Source organism: Rhinolophus sinicus, chromosome 8, assembly GCF_057876585.1.
Source record: "Rhinolophus sinicus isolate RSI-liver-muscle chromosome 8, RSI-T2T, whole genome shotgun sequence".
Lineage (NCBI taxonomy): Eukaryota > Metazoa > Chordata > Mammalia > Chiroptera > Rhinolophidae > Rhinolophus > Rhinolophus sinicus.
Window position 1 is genome coordinate 64445474 of NC_142508.1, and position 20076 is coordinate 64465549.

General features: G+C 40.6%; 1 protein-coding gene across 2 annotated transcripts in view; it reads right to left on the reverse strand.

Annotated features, from left to right (window-relative positions):
* The window catches only part of TANGO6 (transport and golgi organization 6 homolog), a 141415-nt gene that overhangs the window by 24617 nt on the left and 96722 nt on the right, over positions 1-20076 (reverse strand). Inside the window, exons 16-18 of one of the 2 annotated variants that reach the window (XM_088800275.1) lie at positions 14364-14515; positions 4772-4885; positions 1987-2084 (exon numbers count right to left, since the gene is read on the reverse strand). In XM_088800275.1, the coding sequence (XP_088656401.1) occupies positions 1998-2084; positions 4772-4885; positions 14364-14515 (353 nt within the window). In that variant the 3' untranslated portion in view covers positions 1987-1997. The remainder of the gene's footprint in view (positions 1-1986; positions 2085-4771; positions 4886-14363; positions 14516-20076) is intronic. The other variant, XM_019756706.3, reaches the window with a different exon arrangement.

Here is a 20076-nt window from a genome sequence, read left to right on the forward strand (position 1 = left end):
AATTACTTTTGCACCAACCTAACAGAACTACAGTTAATCCCAAATCACTCATTCTTTTTTTAAAGATCATCAATTTTTATTTCCTATTATATATACCGTAGTCCCCCATTATCAGGAGTTTCGCTTTCTGTGGTTTCATTTACCCGCAATCACCCATGGCCTGAAAATATTAAATGGAAAATTCCAGAAATAAATAATTCATAAGTTTTAAATTGTGCACCGTTCTGAGTAGCATGATGAAATCTCCTGCCATCCCACTCCATCCCTTCCTGGACGTGAATCATCCCTTTGTCCAGCGTGTCCATGATTAGATGCTACCCGCGCACTTAGTAGCCATCTTGGTTATCAGATAGACCGTCCTGTTTTCACAGTGCTTGTGTTCAGATAAACCTTATTTTACTTAATAATGGTCCCATAGCACAAGAGTAGTGGTGCTGGCAATTCAGATGTGCCAAAAAGAAGCTGTAAAGTGATTCCTATAAGTGAAAAGGTGAGTATAGTGCAATGAACTATATTGAGAGAGAGACCACATTTACAAAACTTTTATTACAGTATATTGCTATAATTGTTCTATTTTACTATTAGTTATTGTTGTTAATCTCTCACTGTGCTGAATTTATAAATTAAACTTTATCACAGGTACGTATATATAGGAAAAAACATAGTACATATAGGGTTCGGTACTATCCTCGCTTTCAGCCTCCACTGGGGGTCTTGGAGCGTGTCCCCCAAGGATAAGGAAGGACTACTATACAGCCAATTCGTTATGCACAGTAGCTATGTTCTATAAAGTCACCAAGAACACTAAATTAGTGGATACTGAACCATCGCTCCTCGGGGAAAGATGGGTTTAGGTTTCTGAGAGCCTCCGGTCACTCCAAATCACCCACTTTTTCTCTCTGTTCTTCACATTAATTTCTATTGTTCTAGCTTCAAATTCTTTTATTCTTTCCTTGGTGATCTCTATTCTACTTTTAATTCCATTCAGTGATTTAAAAAAAACAAAACCCCAGATATTGATGTTTTCAGTTCTAGAACTTCCATTTAGCTGTTTTTTACTGTTTTTATTTTTTTTGCTGAGATTTCCTATCTTTTTATTAATTGCAGGTATATATATTTTTTTAATTCATTGAGGATAATTGTAATAGCTGTTCTAAAATCCTTGCCTGATAATTCCAACATCAGGATTATTTTGGAGTTGGTCTCAGTTGATTTCTTTTCTGTTGAGAACGTATGTTCCATTTTCCTGGTTTTTCATATATTGAATTATTTTTGGATTGTATCCTGGACATTATGAATGTTAAATTATGGAGACTCTGGATTCTGTTCTCTTCCAATTGGTCCTTCCTTCCTTCCTTCCTTCCTTCCTTCCTTCCTTCCTTCCTTCCTTCCTTCCTTCCTTCCTTTCTTCTTCCCTCCCTCCCTCCCTCCCTCCCTCCCTCCCTCCCTCCCTCCCTCCCTCCCTCCCTCTCTTTTTTCAAAGCAGGCAATTATCTTACTTGGTTCAAGGGTCTGCCAGAGATGTAGGCAGACAGAATCTGGGATTCCTCTCTCTTTCTGGGTCTTTCTGGGATTTGCCCTCTCTCTGTTCTGCAGCTGTAGCTTCCCCAGATTCAATCTTCTGGTCCCATAGTACAGAAAGACTATGACTTCTCCACCAGTGCCCCTTATGTACTGCATTCTTAGCCAAATAGACTTGTCCCTAAGCTAACAGCCAGGAAAATGGGAACTCCCTTTGTATTGTGCCTCTCCTCTAAGCATGGACTCCCCATAAGAACCTGCCAGCTTCTGACCACACTCCAGTACCTCCAGGTGGCTATTTACTATATTATATCCAGAGTTTTTAGTGGTTATCTGAAGAAGGGCCAGTCTGGTAGGCTACTACCAGGTAGTAGGCTACTGCCCTAATCATTCGTTATTGTCTTTAGAATAAATTTATGAATACGGATGCTCTAAACATTTACAACACTGAAAATAAACAATCACCTTGCAAAGACCTAATTCGGGAAGAGCTGGATAGTTAGGCACAATTTTCTCATTCTGTGGCTCAGCTCATCTTCTCCATGTAGAGTAGGGCTGTTTTTCTGTGGTTTAAAAAAAAAAAAAAAAAAAAAAAAAAAATATATATATATATATATATATATATATATATATATATATATATATAAATACATTTTATTGGGGAATATCGGGGAACAGTGTGTTTCTCCAGGGCCCATCAGCTCCAAGTCATTGTCCTTCAATCTAGTTATGGAGGGCACAGCTCAGCCCAAGTCCAGTCGCCGTTTTCAATCTTTAGTTGCAGGGAGCACAGCCCACCATCCCAGGTGGGAATTGAACCGGCAACCTTGTTGTTGAGAGCTCAGGCTCTAACCAACTGAGCTGTCCAGTCGCCCCTCCAGAAGCTCAGCAGTAGATCGTTGTCTTCAATCTAGTTGTGGAGGGCGCAGCTCACTGGCCCGTGTGGGAATCAAATTGGCAACCCTTGTTATTCAGAGCTTGCCCTCTAACCAACTGAGCCAGCTGGACGCCCAAGGAGGGCTGTTCTTAACTTTGAGGCCAAGAGAAGATATAGGTCTAATCATAGCTCCTCTCCTGGGTATCCTAGTAAATTTACCTTTCAGCAAGGTAAGTTAGAATGGGCTTAAAGTGTAGTCTTTCTGGCTTCTCCTAGGCTTCAGGTTATATTGGGGATGAGTCAAGAAACAGATGTGGTCATAAGGCCAAAACAAGGCTAAGCAGAGAAAGTAAGTTTTTCAATAAGAAAGTGAATGCAGTATTTTCCTCCAATATGGATATTGTATTGACTGCACAAAATTCTGGCTACTTTCAAATGGGAGGGCAATAAAAGCTGTCTCATGAATTGGGAGTGGTGATATCTTCCCTCTCTGATCCCAGTCTATCACCTGATCTTCTGAACCTCTGCTTCTCACTGGACTCTCTGCCTCCTTTTTAAGCTGCCAGAACCACAGAGGTCCTTGGCTGACACATCTATGAGTAACAGAGAATTCACTGAAACCTGGGATTACCTTTTGGCACTCTACAGCTTGAGAGATAGTGATTAGAAGGAAAAAAAACACACCACCAAACTTCATTAACAAAGTGGCATTTTCATTTCAGCTGTTCCTGGGGGCAAAACAGAGCAGAAATCCGAGATTGAAAGCTTTGTGGTTATCTCCGCTTTTCATTAAAGTGCCCCTGTTTTATAATCACACCTACGATTACAAGATTTAACACACCTGGCCTCAAGGATGCCACAGGAAGAGGCATCACACATTCATCCCATTCCATTTCCTTTTCTTTATTCACTGAGTAAGCACAATTGAAAATTTCAGTGAGCGCAGACTACAGTTGGTTTGGAGAATAGTAGAGGTTTTTCATTCACGTGGCTTTTTTGAAAGTGATGAAAATCTTCCATGGCTACAAATTATTTTAGTACTGGTGAGACAAGCAGTGTTGCTTTCATTGGCTACATGTGGATGTGAGAAATCTGGATAGAATTTCTATTTCTTCTCTCACTTTACTAACTAGACATTTTGTTCTGCTTTCCTCTCTCTCTCTCTTTTTCGTTCTCCCTCTCTCTCTCACCCCTCCCTCCTCTTACTCAGAGTGCCGCACTTACAGTTTTATAAATTTCATTTACTAGTGTTGTAACTCATGCTTTTCAATATTTTTATTATTTTGAAATAATTTTAGATTTACAGATAAGTTGCAAAGACAACATAGAGAATTCCTGCATACTCCTCACCCAGTTTCCCCTGCTGTATATTTGTTAAGAATTGTGCAGTTCTTAACAATGGATGAAAATCACTTACCCTTTCTTATCTCCCTCTTATATAGCATATTCTCAACAAGAACAGTGTGTACACCATAGCAATTTACTTAATTACCTGAATTACTGAGTTATGATCTCTGTACATCCCCATTCCCATCAAGGTCCTAGATAATAACTAAGGGATAACTAATGAGTCCACGCTTGTACAAATATGGTGTAAGAAACTTGATATGACAAAGTCTAGCATGAATAAAGCCTGTGTGTCTGACAAAACAATTACTCTTCTAATGGCTTCACTGTCACTTAGTTAAATACCGATAGGCCCGCCGCAGAGGAGCATTGTGGATGCCAGGCAGTGAATTATTAATGCAAACTCTCTATAAAGTGAACTGGGAACGAGTGTCCATTAAGATCAAGAAGAAAATTAATTTAGAGGTCACTCATTGTTAGCTCACATGTAGATATAAATACTTTCTTCCTGTATTGGCCATCCAATATCCAGTCAAACCCACTTAGGGGAGGAAGAAAGATTAACTTACGCAGCAACGAAAATCTTATGGATTGAACTTATAGCTAGAAAGGAAACATTTTAAATGAGGCCCTTTAATAATTCAGTATGAACTACTATGAATCAGGGAAGACAAGTCACTAAAGCTCAGGCTACAGAGGCAGGCTTAGTGTGTTCTAGCGCGCTCACCTTGGAACCCGTCGCTCTGAGGAGAACACTAGGACTCAGAGTTTCAATCTATAAATTTATACTCCGGTTTTTCTGCAGCAGTTAGTGTGTGGTTTGCCTACTATGTTACAGAGGAAACAGAGACGCTTAGTAAGATGCAAACATTATCATTTTCCTGCTACAAATTTCCTACTTATCGATCCATCATCATGAGTCCACCCAGGGTAAAGGTTTGAGGCCTGCCCTGGTGAAAGGGAGACTGATAAACAGACAAAAACCAAAGAGGCACGGAAGCTGCAAATGGTAAGAGATTGACTTACCTCTGTAGCTTTCTGGCTGAGCCCCCGAAGCAGCAGCACGATCACGTGGATGGCAGCTCTGCGCACTTCAACTTCATGGTCTGTTTTCGCCACAGCAATCAGGCAAGCTGTTACCTAGGAGAGCGAGGAAGAAGTCAATAAAAATCAGGATTGCACAGTTACATAAAGACTTTCAACTATGTTCTACTTTCTATACGTTCATCAAGAACAATCTGGCTTAGAGAGGGGTGAATAGTTTCCTCATTCTTAATAAAGAGGGAGAGACCTAGTGGTAGAGAGCTTGATTTAGTCTGGCTTTTCTGGAAAAGGACAAAATCTGGTTTGGAATTCAGGAGGAAGATTAGGGAGTGGGAGGAGATATGTGTATATGGTCTGTTAACTACGCGCTGTTAACAACAGAAATGTGTTCTGAGAAATACCTCGTTAGGCAATTTTGTCATCGTGCGAACATCATAGAATGTACTTCCACAAACCTGGACGGTCCAGCCTACTCCACACCTGGGCTATGTGGTGTATCACCATCTTCTATTTGGTCCACTGTTGACTAAAACGTCGTGATGCAGCACATGACTGTATAATAAAGGTATGGTCAAATACAAATATTTCCTCAAAAGAGGGAAGATCTGTTACTTGTCCCCCTTTGGGGACATCAAATCAAAGGAAGAAAAGACGGTCCAAACACTGTGGCATCTAGGGAATGGAGGCTGTGGAGACTTAGCTAAGCAAGCTTCAGAGTTCAAGGCCCAGCATGAATATGAATGTGCTACCAATGCAAGCTTCTGCTCAGGGACAGAGAAATACTAAATACTCAAACTCATCTTCTTCAGCATGTCTAGACTTCCCAGTCCTACAAATCCAGCTTATACCCCAGGTGAGTCACCAGGGGCCATTTTCAGAGACTACCTGCTTGGGCTTCTTCATTTTAGAATAGGTCTTTCAGCGCTCATTTACTTTAAAAGATGGCTCTATAACATAAAAGACTGGAAATTACTTGCCAAACTTGGTGCCAGGTACTAGCTAATTATTGTATGTCATAAAATGAGAGTTTCTATACCCTGTACCAGCTACCCTGCTGTCCCTACCCTGCTCCTGGTAGGCACAAAAATATTCTAAAACCTCAATGAAGAGATACCAATAAAAACAGCAGCAACAAACCTTTCTGAGGTATTCGTGCAACATTTAAAAAGGAAAAACAAAAATTTTGAAAGTGTGACTAAGAGCAGCAAAAATCGAAAGGAACGTAAGTCTAAATTATTCAATTGGTCTCTTACATACTTCGTTATTTGATTTATTGTATGAGTGTTTTTCTTGGTCAACCGTGGAGGGATTTCTAACCATAATAATAAAATAGCCAGACTGTGTGTTTGGAAACACGTGCAAATACATGTTATGTTTAAAGAATGGTTTGTAAAAAGGTTTAAAAAAATACAGGCACAAATGAGGACATAGGCTTGTGTAGAAATTTTAACTATGCAGGTTGTATTTTTCACAGCTTTCAAACAGTTGGGCATAGTTCAAAGTGTCTAATTAATCAGTGATGGCAGAGAGATGAGAAGAAGTAGCTTGTTCTTAAATGTAATTGCATCTGTGATGCACTGGCACTTAATCAAGCTGCACATCGATTAAATGAACTTGCAGCTTGCAAGTAAAGGGACAGCTCAGAAAAGCTCAACTCTTTGGGGGCTGTCCTTCAATAAGACCCAGCAAACTGCTCCTGCTTTTGACCTGGGACACCCTGACTCAAGGCCATCAGTGGCTTCCATGTCTCTGGTATTAACAGGGGAAGTATTTCAGTACTAGGAGGAATTCCTTGGACGCCCTCCAAACAGGCAACAGTATATAATAGCTACCTCCGCTTCCAGGCTTAGTATTTACAAGGTAAGAGCTGAAATCAGAGAAACAAGTTAGAGCTAGGTCTGAGTCCTTCTTGACACATGAAAGTGCAGCTTATTCAGTCTGATAACTAAAGTGTGAAAGCCAGCACAGGGCCACGTAACGTGCAGATGCTCCCAAGCCTTTTTCTGCCTGCTTCCCTCTAGGTTTAGTTTGGGGCCCATGTTTCCATGTTTGGTGGACCAAGGCTTCCTGGCCTAGAACCCTGCTGGCATCCAGCTTTGCCACCTCTGTTCTCCTACATTATGCTGAGTGGACCATGCTTCTGCCTCAGCTCTCAGGATAAGACCTGCTCTATCTTTCGGACACTTATTCCATAATTGGAATAGGCAGAGGCATCCTGGCTGGAAAAGGGCTTCCCCTGCAAGACTCATTCGTGAATCCCTGTGTCCCCTTGAAGGTATGACTAGAGAAGGGCTGGTTATTACAAGTCTGGCTGAGATCAGCTGGAATGGTTTCCTGCTTGCTACAGGTTGTTAGTGATTTCTGCACCAGACTATACCAAGTCCATCTGCAATCGCCATTCAGGACAATCGGGAAGAGTCCTATGAACAGAAAAGTGTTCATGAACCTTCCTCAGTTCTTCTGCCACAAAAACCAAGTCCTGTGAAATGTATAATGGTAGGTTACGCAAAATATTTTAAAGGCATCAGAATTTTAATATGATCTTACAGATATCAAGAGGTAAAAACAGCCTTCTTTTCAGGTCAAGCTCCCATAACCAACATCTAATGTTACTCTTCTGCAGGCTGATGGGGTAGACACTTCATCAAAAACTCGAAGCAGGGGGCCGGCCCGGTGGCTCAGGCAGTTGGAGTTCTGTGCTCCTAACTCCGAAGGCTGCCGGTTCGATTCCCACATGGGCCAGTGGGCTCTCAACCATAGGTTGCCAGTTCAAAGTCCCGCAAGGGATGGTGGGCTCCGCCCCCTGCAACTAAGATTGAACAGGGCACCTTGACCTGAGCTGCCTCCCGGATGGCTCAGTTGGTTGGAGCGCGGGTTCTCAACCACAAGGTTGCCAGTTCGATTCCTCGAGTCCCGCAAGGGATGGGGGGCTGTGCCCCCTGCAACTAGCAATGGCAACTGGACCTGGAGCTGAGCTGTGCCCTCCACAACTAAGGCTGAAAGGACAACAACTTGAAGCTGAACGGCACCCTCCACAACTAAGATTGAAAGGACGATAACTTGACTTGGGAAAAAGTCCTGGAAGTACACACTGTTCCCTAATAAAGTCCTGTTCCCCTTTCCCAATAAAATCTTTGGGAAAAAAAAAGAAGGTTGGTCACCATATGATAATAAAAGGTTAAAAAAAAAACAAAAACAAAAAAAACTCGAAGCAGGGAGGACACATGGTCACTCTCACCTGTCCACTTGGAACAAGTCACTCCCATAGCTAGTGTCTCTGGCCTCCAGCCCCAAGGACATACTCAACATCGCCTTCCATCCCTAAAAGCCTTGGTAAATAGACAGATAGATGATGTAAGGTCTTTACTAATTTATGAACTGGTGTGATATTTCTACTCTGTTTTTAAGTCACCCCAGAGGGCAGAAACCCATTCTATGTGATCTTCATGTCGCCTGCCCTGAGGGTCAATGTAGTTATTTTAATAAACCATCCTATGTAAGGCTTTTTCTTCATTGGCGACATTCATTATGCAAATTGTGTCCACTTCTGAAAGCCAGACACAGAGAAAGATCATGATTGCTTTGGAAACACTACAGGACACTTCAAGCAATTTAACACTTGATAGGAGCCAACAGAAGTAAGGAAAAACATCACTCCTCAAACAGCTGGCACACACCAAGTAGACCCAGAACTATGTAAATAGAGATAACACAAATGGCAAGACTACCAAGCCAAACAAAACAAAACAAAACAAAACAAAAACCCTTGGAAAATTCCAGAAGAGAGGTACTAGAGTTAAGGTGTGTATCACGAATGTATGATTTCAGTTTTCCAACGTATGCTAACTTGTCTGAAACTAGACCATCTGGCCTTCTAGTTTGTAAACTAAGACACCTTAGCAGCGAAGGCAGTGTGGTCTTTAATTCATACGTGCTCGGCTTGCTCATTTCCCCTGCCATGAAAGAGAACCATGGTGGCTACTTCAGCTTCCTCGAAGACATCCACCTGAGTCCCCATCTCAGGGATCTATCTCTGCACCCTCAAACTGCACACGCCTGTCACTTAGAAAACTTCACTGATTGTGGGAAACTGGTAATCAATTCAGATCTGTCAATGGGATCAGAGGTGATAGATTTGCATCAGACCTCCAAGTTCAGGTTTGTGGGCACCACATCAGAAGTGGACTGCTCCTTCACTTGTCATCCGGGGCATATCTTATTTGCTGCACTGAGGATGGGCCTCTCATTGTGGTCAGTTAAATCATATTTACTTCTCAGAGAGAGCGATAAAGATGAAAGAGCCTATCAAGATTTGGCTTCAAGCAACACAGCTCTTGAGAAGAAGAAATTGGGGAAAATAATAATGCTTTCCAAACAGGTTAAATCTTGACATCAACAGGAAGGAAAAACCTGAATTCCCAGTACAGAGAACGTAGAAGAGTTGATCCTATCTTTTATGTTCCTTCCCTGCCAGCAAGCACTGTCACAGCACAGGTCTGGACCACCCAACAGGTGGGACCACGTTCTTCAGATGCCTAAGGGCTGTAGCTGTGGTCCCCAGATTAGATCATATGAGAAGACCTCATGGAGGCTAGTTTGTTCCACTTTATATCAAAACAGATTACCCTTCTCCTCTTTCTCTGCCTGGTTAACACTTGATCAATGGAACTTCCTTGCTGCCCTGACAAGTCTAACTGAAGGTCCCAGCTCCATGTTCCCTCAGCACCTTGTGCTGGTTCTGTGACATCACTCGAGTCCACTGTCTATTTATTCCTTGGTATTTCACACTCCACTGAGATTTCCCTGGAGGAAGCGATTGAGTCTTTCATCTGTGCCCTCTAACATACCTGGCACATGACAAATGCTCAGGAAGGAGAATTCCTTCAGTTTGCAGCCAAAGACAAGTTTGCCCAAAGTTAAAGTTCCTTCTCCGCCAGCACACACGGGGACTAAGCATTTTTGAGACTACAAAAGACTTCCAGAGCTTTCATGGGACACTGAAAGAACTGTCATAGAGGAGGATACAATAATCTTTTAAAATAAATTAGATCATTTCATTCTTCTGCTTCAGCTTCCCATCTCACTCACAGTGGAAGCCAACATCCTTCCAAGGCCCCAACTGGACTGCCACCAACTCTGATTCCTTCCCTTCCCTTCTTCACTCAAGCCTTGCTCTTTCCTTAGCAAGTCAAGCATGCACCTGCCTCAGGCCCTCTACTTACTGCTCCCTCTGCCTGGAATGCTCTCTCCACAAGCACCTGGCTGGGTCGATCCTTACTCCCTTCAGATCTTGGCTCAAATGTCACTCATCAGTGAAGCTTTTCCTGGTCATCCAAGTTCACATACAATAACAAGCTCCCTTCTGGCCCCTTACCTTACTAGATTTATCTCCTTAGCACTTACTCCATCTGACCACAGTATATACCTGTTTACATGCTTGCTTGTTTGTTACCTAACCCTCCTCTCTAGGATGCCAGCTCCATGAGAACAGGAACCTTGTTGCGTTTAGAGCTCAATCCCCACCACCCAGCACATGGTGCATTTGTAGACCCATAACTGGGACACAATAAGTGCTCACTAAATATTTGTTGAATAAATAAACAAATGGATGAAGAACTACTTAAGAGACTTGCCAAATAGCTCACTTTTTTCTATGTGAACAGACAAGAGCAGTCTGACTACAGGAGGACTGGACAGATGAAATACTATGACTTTCAGGTGTCCAATCAGGTTCAAACTTGTAGTCCACCCAAGGCAGCTGGTCTAGCACTGATGACATGGCAAGTGTGGGATGCTATATAAGAAGGAACGTCTAAAAAGAAGAGACAGAAATTACGTGGGATGGAAACAACTGGTTTTTCAAATCACAGGGAATAGATTGCCTTCTGAAGTTTCACTGCCAAAGGAAGTGCTATTAAGACGGGGAGCTACATGACCCTTCCTGTCAGTAGCTTTTCTCATATAGCAAGTCTCTTCCTTGTCCAGGCCACAAAAGTCATCTTATAAACGAACTGAAAACACTTACTGAGAGACAATATGGAGGAGGGGTTAGGAGCACGGATTTCAGGAAGTGACTGCCCGCATTCAAATCCCAGCCTTGCCACTTCCTATCGGCATGACTTCGGCAACTTATCTAATTTCTCTGTGCCTCAATTTCTCCTGTGAGGATTGGAGCAGTTGACATATGTAAGGCACTGAGAAGAATACTAAGTGCTTGTTATTATTACTACTTAAAAAATATGTAGGAACAAGTCTTCCCAAATAAGCCTTGCTCTCCTGTCCCTTTAATATTAATGACCAAATACTTACTGAGTACCCACAATATGCCCAGCACTGTGATAGGCGCTAGGGGGTGCAAAAGTGAATAAAGATTGGTTCTGCCCTTGTGCTCACAATTCATTAATGATCCGAAACACTACTGGGATTGATGTCACAGAGTCCAGGTCTCTAGAAGTAGGGCAGGGACAGTGGACATGGGGTTCCCCAGAGCAGCAACTCCTCACATTGATTTTAAAGTTAAAATAAAAGGAAGGGCTCTCTCTTTGTGTTAGCACCCATGGGGAGCAAACAGCCTACTACCTAGTATTCATATTACATTTCTGAAGGCTTCATAAGCGACGCTCTATTCCTTCTGTGAACCAGGAAGTCGTAAAGCTAACAAGGCCCTTCATGATGTGTGCCCTGCCGCCTCTTTTGCCTCGGCTCTGACAACGAACTTCCTGCCCCTACCCTTTCCCTCTAGCCTTTTGGATCTTCCTATAGTTCTTCCAACCTGCCAGGCTCTCTCACACGGCTGTGCTTTTACATAAGCTGCTCCCTCTACTGAAATTCTCGCCTCTGCTTTCTTGGGCTAACCGACGTCTACTTGTTCCTCAGATTTAGCTCCATGATATCTTTATCAGCACTTAAACCTGACTGAGGGGCTCCTAAAATGTGCTCCCTCAGCACCTAGCACCATGGACTAGAATTGCAATCATTGATGTCTGAGTCTCCTACCAAGTTGCCCATGCCTCGAAGGCAAGGTGGTATCTTACAGGATTTTGAATTCCTGGCCGCTAACAAAGGGCCTGGCACATTGAAGGTGTTTGGTAAATGTATGACTGAGAACATCTGAAGGTCATGGTTACCCCTGTTCTTCCCATTCCCTTGCTACTCATCCTCATCACTGTTATCCTCAGCCCACTTTAAATAACCAAAATGCTCCTTAAAGAAAAATTTTAATATAGAAAATTAAAATTTCTTTACTCACATGTCACCTTCTCAGTAAGGCTCACTTGAATACCCTAGTTACTGCACTCTCTCCTTTACCTAACAGTATAATTCTGATCAGCCTTCTCTACTTTTTCTTCTTTTCCACAGATACATTATCTCTAGATCTTTTTAACAATCCTGCACTGTAGGTATTTTAATCTCATTTTCTAAGTTCTCTGCTCAGGTGAACACAGGTAAGTAGGTGGTGGAGCTGGGCCTCTCTGGTTCTCTTTCAACAGGTGAGGTGGGCCTCCAGAAAGATGACACTTCTTGAATGTTACGAAACCTGCTTTAGCTTAATCTTTCTAATTAACCAAACCAAGAAATTTCTCCCACACTTTCAATAGGAAAGCATATGCCACCACTATGCTACAGTTTTCCTTAAGAGAGAAAGGGAAGAAGAGTCTGGGGACTCAAAAAGAAATATGGTCTCAGTTTTGGGGTTCAGAAAAGACCATGATGTCTAAACTCTGTCTGGGTTTATTGTCTTTAGAAAATGTATGGGATCCTGTCAAGTCTCCGCTTAACTGCTTGGGAGATACAGTGGAACTTTTATTCAGTTCAAGGCTATGTTAACAAAAATTTGTGATGCTTACACAATTCGGTGAATATATTAAAAACTACAGAACTGTACCCTTTAAATGGGTGAGTTGTATGATATGTGACTTCTATCTCAATAAAGCTGTTATTAAAAATAATATTTAGGTTTGGTTCAGATCATAGTCCAAGAGTTTGTTTCAGTTCATGGTTTATGGTTCAGTTTAGGTTGAGTCGTGAAGAAACCAAGTAAACAGAGAAAAAAATGTGGGGACCATTTCAGTATTTGACCCAGAGAAGTTATACTAGGCTTAAATCTTTAGCTGATGTAACTAAATAGTCCTGCGAAGGCCCTTTTACAGGTTACAAGTTAATATTACTAAAGAACAAGAGATTTGCTAAGTGCCATCCAAAACAAGTAAAGATCAGGTATCTGATGGTTCACGTGTATTAGAGCAATTGAAGGTTTTAAGTCAGTAATAACCATTGTTTCTAAGTTATTAAAAAAAAGATACAAACAATTGGGCATAGGGGTATATCCCTCAAGGAAGAATTAGGAGAGGAAATGACTGATGAATAACTTTCTTAAAATCCTAAGTCAGAATTTAATGGTAAGAGTTGCCTTTATAATCAATAAAACGAAACATATAAAGCTCAGGAATCAGGCAATACCATAAATGGAAGTGTATGTATACATCCATGAGTGTGTCTCTCTGCTTACTGATAAGGCACAATCACCAGACTTGGAAGAAAATTCCTTCTCAGTGAGTACTTCCTAAGATTTGATGTTCAACATGGTCAGCCCTAGAATACTGACATTGTAAAAGAAGCCAGTAATACCCTTTTCCAAGTTTTTGTTTTTATAAAGTTACATGCTATATTATATGAGAAATCTTGTCTCTTATAAATAAAAAGGCAATATAAATTATTTACATATTACTTTATTTACATATTTATAACTTACATGCCATCATCTTTCAAAAAAGATTTAAGATGGTCAAGTGCATTGGTCAGAAACAGACTCCTGGCCACATAGTAACTCTTCTTTTCTGCCCATCATCATCTCTAAATAGCAGCATGCTAATGCACAGTAGATATATATTAAAGGTATACATTAATTTTTTGATGACTAAATAAACACAAGGGCAAAGAAAAAATTTAAGGGGCCAGAGGAAAATATTCATAGAGCAATACACAAATGAGCAACAAGACGTACATTTCATTAACTCGTACGCTCTGAAATCAGGAGGAGCGTCCAGTGCCAACCTCTTGCATAGCTATTATTTTGGGCTGCTCATTTCTCCTTTACCTGCTCTGCACTGGGCACAGGATATAAAGTGGTGAACAATACACGGAGCTTAGTCTTTTCTGGTAAATGGCCCTGTCCCTCTGAACACAGGGCACGTGTGACCAAAGGGGGCCAATTAGGGTATTTGCCTGAGATTTTTCTGTGAACAGATAGGAAACTCACAGATGGCCCAGAGAATCGGGTAAAGTTTCATCTGTCCTTCCTCAAAGTTTCTTCAACTCTATTGATTACTTTGGAATCTTTGAATAAATCCTCTTTTAATGCTTAACGTAGGTTAAGATGACTTCCTGTCACTTGTAATTAAAAAATCCTTACTAATGTAACTTTCAATATACACGTCAGACTAGTGAGGCTGAAGGAGGTTAAAGACTTACCTGATCTTGAAAAATAAACACAGATATCCTGACTCCCAATCCCAAGCTATATCACAGGTCCAAGTAAAAACAAGCTTTAGAGAAAGGAATCAAACTTCTGTACCTCATGAACGACGGAGCCCAGAAGAAAGTCCAGCCTCTGGCACAGTTCTCCAAGGTTGGATAAGCTGCTGGCCCTGTGAGCACTGTCTGGATCTCTCACTCCTCTCAGGAAGGTGTGGATCAAAGGTTCTCGGTACTTTGAGACCATGTCCCCTATAGAAAAAGGGAAGAAATCAAAATCTTTTAAAGCAAATTGTTAACTTCTTAAACAAGGAAAACCGGTATTATTGTGGCACATTGCATGGTGTTTTATACTTTTCAAAGTAGTTGCATAACCATTAAAAACTATGCTCAGGAAGAACATTCAATGTTAGGAAGGAAGAAGACTAATAATTAATTGGCCATTAGATTGAGTATCAATCAGGTCACTGTTGACCTTGACAAGAATGGTTTCGATGGACTAGTTAATGTCATCACAGAGTCAAGCAGAGGTTGTTTAGAGAGCCTGATGTCATTAATCTCAGTCACTTGAAAGAGGGAGGAGCAGGAAGTCTGTTTGTTTTCCCTTAAGTTCAGGAACACAATGTATTTTCCATACAATAAAAAGATAAAGAAGTAATTCCTCCAAAATGCTCCCAGTTCCTAATATACATATGAAGTCCTAAGACTCATCCCCTGCCCAGTTAACATCAACATATATTGCAGAAATTGAATCCATGGTGACTGAGCCATAGCCTTTTTTCAGAACAGAAAAGAGGGGACTTCATGCCTACTCTTAGATTGCACTTGTGAATATCAATCTTAGAGAGGTAGTCACATATACGAACAAGAATATCTGCATAAATATTCTACTGCAGATTTTAAAAAATAATTAAAAAAGATTTTCCTGCAGAATTATAATAGTGAAAATGAGAAGAAATAAATTAAACACTAACTAATATGGAAGTGGTTAAATAACCACACATATTATGGAATATTGTGTAGTCATTAAAAAGAACATGAAAGAATTGCATGCACTAATATGGAGAGGTCTCCTTAAGCAACAGAAACTAATAGAACCAGTATCATACCATTTGTTTGTAAAAATGCACAATAAACGACTTCTCTCACTATTAGCAAACCAAATGTACAGATTTAAATATGTATATTAAATATACAAATGCATTAAAAAAAAGTATGTTCTCAGTACTGGAGATACTATAGCATGAACTAGAAAGCAAAGTTCCCATATTCATGAAGCCTACTTCTAGTCAGGGAGAAAGACAATAATCAGTAAATACATCTTCCAGCAACAATAGGGCTATGAAGAAAAAGAAGGAAGGTGGGGGTGGGGGTGGGTTGAGAGCCAGGGGTGAGAGCTTAGGGAAAAGCTCTCAGAGAAGAGCTGAAGGAACAAGTCATGTGAAGTCCCGGGAGGAAAGTGAAGAGCAGAATGGACAACAGAAGTTTTGTATTCAATGTAGAAATCGTATGGCTGTTTCTTATACTGAGCCACAATAGAAGACAAGGGCATAGCATTACATAAACAAAACCACAATTTAAAGTTCCATTTATGTAAATTCCTGCCCTACCCCAGCTTCATTACTACTTTCCAAACAAGCATGCATTTCACTGCATGCTCCACCAGCACCATCCCCAAGTACACCTAGGAACCTAGAGCCAGTGGGAAGGTCAGCATCTCAAGAACCCTGCATTGTACCCATGAGCACGCTCTGGGCCCACTTGTGGCCTTGTTTTCCAGACATTGGAATGAAGAGCTGGAACACTCACTGCATCTGCTCTGCATTGCTCAGAGTGCCCTGATCATATTCTCCCTTACACTTCACATACACCACCTAGATTTGTTATACCTTTGCTCAAACTTGTTCTTCTTTGGGGATATACAGCTCTGCCCCCAATTCCTGGCGGCTCTGCTAGCCTCTGATTAATTCTCTGTTCCCCTAGCTCCTACCAGGCTGTGCGGCTGGTTTCTTAAGACTGTACTGGATCCCAGTCTCCAGGACGGGGGTCAGCCCTGACCAGGTATCTAGGCAGAACAAAATGAATGCACATAGTCAGAGAATACAGCTTCCGGGGCTGCGATTTGATACAGGCATAGAGCTTAAAGACACTACATAAAGCGTTCTTAATTTGAGCTTTAGGGATCCCTATATGTCAAATTTTATTGTGTACATCTCATTGGCATTCTTCCATTCTTTCTTGCAAATCACACTCTAATTTTAAGTATCCACTTGCCCCAGCACGAACCACCACCATGTGGTTCAGGTTAAGGTCTTCACTGGTCTAAGTGAATCATGGTGGACATATCCTCTTGCCTTAAATGATTTAGGTATGGCCATGTTGACCCAATGTGGACAATGAGATGTGAAGAAAAATCTGCTAGAAGACTCTAAGAAAATGTTTTGCCTCTGGTTATGTTAAGGATATGACATCTTAGAGTTGCTGTAGTCAACTTAAAACCATGAGGGATCAGAGGATGCAGCTGGCAGAGCAGAAAGATGAAAAAAATTATGTCATGGAGCCAAACAATTAACTAGTCCTGGACTTTCTGTCATGTGCAGTGACGTATTCCCTATTGGTTAAGCCAGCTGAGTTGGGAATCTCTGTACCTGCAGCCAAAAGCATTCTAACTGATATAATATGAAAACTGGAATGTTCTTTAAAATTATAGAGTACTTCTGTGTCAGTTCTATGTCTATCTGTACAAAGCCAGAAAAATTAGATTTGCCAAAACAAAGGAATTTAAGACTGTATATGTTTTATAAAGGGTTCAAAAGTCAATGTTATAACTAACATACAACAAAAGAAAAAATTAAACCCAATAATTTTCTTTCTTCTAATTACAATTTTAATTGGGACAATAGCCTCATATAGAGCATGACTCTTATAATATCAGCATATATATGACTTTCCCAAAGAGCTAAGTCATCTTTATACGTCTGCCAACCTATTAAAAAAAAAAAGGTGAGTAACGACAGTAGCTCATGTGAAGGGGCTATAACGTTGTGTGTATTACGCAACTATTGACTAATCCACTTCATTATGAACTAAAACCTCGGGCTCCAGGACACCCACTACTATTCCTTAGTTTCTGATTAAGAAATAAAACCTCAATTATCCCATCCACTCCTTGTTTTGGTTTAGGTTTTTGATTTTTTTTTGGTTTTGCTTTTGTTTTGGTATTTTTCTTTGTCCAGATGAAATGTTGTTACTGCTTCAGTTGAAACTTCTTTGAAACTTATTAGATTCCAAGCTCCTTATTCACCTTTTGTCTGAAAGTGGTACACACTTGCTCCCTGACAAGGGCAAACATTCACTACCAACCTGTTAAGTTGTCTCCTTAAAATTATGCACATTATATGGCCTTTACAAAAAATGGTATTGATTTCTGAATTCCCTTATCACCATTTTCAGAACGTACTCACCACAGACTACAATATGTAGACTAAGAGATACCCATGGAACTGAAGTTAGAGATTTTCCTCAGGATTTCTAAACAGCTTCAGGGAAATGAACATAGTAAATCCAAGCCCACTTCTAGAAACTTGACTCAAGTAGATGCTAGTCAGTTCAGCATTAATGACTTCTACTTTGAGCAATGATAATGACAACACCTGGCTATTTGCATCTTCATATTCTTCTCAGGATGTCAGCAAAAATCAACCTTATTGAGAAGCAAACAGCTGTATGTTCAAGGAAGCAAGTGAAGGATCTAGGTTTGTTTGAACAAACTTGATAAAAATGACTTGCTTTGGAAGGTGAAAAATCAAGTGCATAGTGAAAGAGAAAGCTGAAAAAATTTTAACCTGCCTATGACTTGTTTGTATCAATTACTGTATATGTGAGATGATTCTTTTAACAAATTAGGATTTGGAAGATTTTTATCAAGCTTTACAATGGTACTCTGAAACCTAGATTGATAGATTCATTTGTCAGATCTCATCTTCTTCCATAAAGGATCTGAGGTGACTTACATAGTGGAAGGGCCGCTATAAAATCTGAATTAACACCCAATTAAACTTTTGGAGTCAGGAGACCAGCTGATTTCAAGGGCTCAACCATTCTCCTAGTTCACTGAAACAGGTCATAAAAATGAAATCAAGAAAAATGGAGCGAGAAAGAAAATTCCACCCCGGGCCAAATCCTTACATCATCCATTCAAAACTCTATTATTAATGTCTGGGAGTCCCTCTAGTCCTTTTTTCGTCACTCCCTTCCCTCCTTTTTTTTTTTTTTTTGTCTTTGAGACATAGAAGTGAATACTGGGGGTGGCCAGTTAGCTCACATGGGCCACTGTGAGCTGTGCTCTCCTTAAAAAAAAAAAAAAAAAAAAAGTGACTATAGATAAAACCATTCTTAACTACTCTCTTCTACCGTGTTTCCCCAAAAATAAGACCTAGCCAGACAATCAGCTCTAATGTGTCTTTTGGAGCAAACATTAATATAAGACTCGGTATTAACTTACTATAAGACCGGGTCTTATATAATATGATATGATATGATATAAAATGTTGGGTCTTATATTAATTTTTGCTCTAAAAGACGCATTAGAGCTCATTGTCCCGCTAAGCCTTATTTTCGGGGAAATACAATACCTACAAACAGGAAGTAACTAAGAGATATCCTATCCTGCTGGTTAAGGTGCTGCTGGGTAAAACCAATTATACTTTCCAAAGATCAAATGATCACTTACACCCAGCACTCCTCTGTAATCAGAAGGTTACATATATTTCAAGTAATGTTTTAGTCCAATGTTTCTCAAACACAAACATGAGCACTGAAATTGTGCAATGTGATTATAATGTGGATCCAAGTGATACAGAATTCTCATTAAAATAAGAACACAACACTTAAAAAATTCTATTAGAGAACTCACAGACCCCTAAAATCCATGAAATTTGATCTCCCGACACCCTTCCAGTTAGCCAATTTAATAAAAACGTTTCATGTACAACGGACTCCGTGGGGCACTACAGATTTAGAGACGAAGGAGATTTTGTCCTTACTTCTAGGAAGCTAGAGGTACACCAAGTGGCATGAGAGCAATAAACCAGGTGATATTTATTCTCTTTGGGGAAGACTTCATGGAGGAGGTGGCACCTAAACCAAATCTTGAAGGATGGTGAGGATTTTCATAGATGTGATATTCCAGATAGATGGAACTGTGTCAGCAGAGCCGTGAAGGCAAGGTGGGCAGAGAGAGAATAAAACAGATGGCTTTATTTAGAAAACAGCTATGCAAGGTGACTGTAACAACAGGTGTACTAAAAGGTAAAATGATCAGAAATACCCAGGGTCAAATCATGGAAGGCATGAAGTTAAGGATTTAAACAATGGGAAACTGATAATGCTTAAAAAAAAAAAAAAAAAAAAAAAAGACTTCATTTTTAAGAGCAGTTTTAAGTTCACAGCAAAACTGAGCAGAAAATACAGAGTTCCCATGGACCCCCTGCACCTCCCTTCCCCCAACATCCTGCACCAGAGACTACATACGTTTTCATTGCTGGACTTACACTGACACGTCATTATCACCCAAAGCCCATACTGACATTCCGGTTCACTCTGGTGTGGCACAGGGTGTGGGTTGACAAATGTGTAAGGACATGTACCCACCACTGTAGTTACCATACAGAATAGTTTCACTGCCTTAAAAATCCTCTCTGCTCTGCCTATTTATTCCTCCCTCCCAGCTCACTCCTGACAACCACTGATCTTCTTACTGTCTCCATAAGTTTTGCCTTTTCCAGAACGTCATATACAGTTGACCTGTGAAC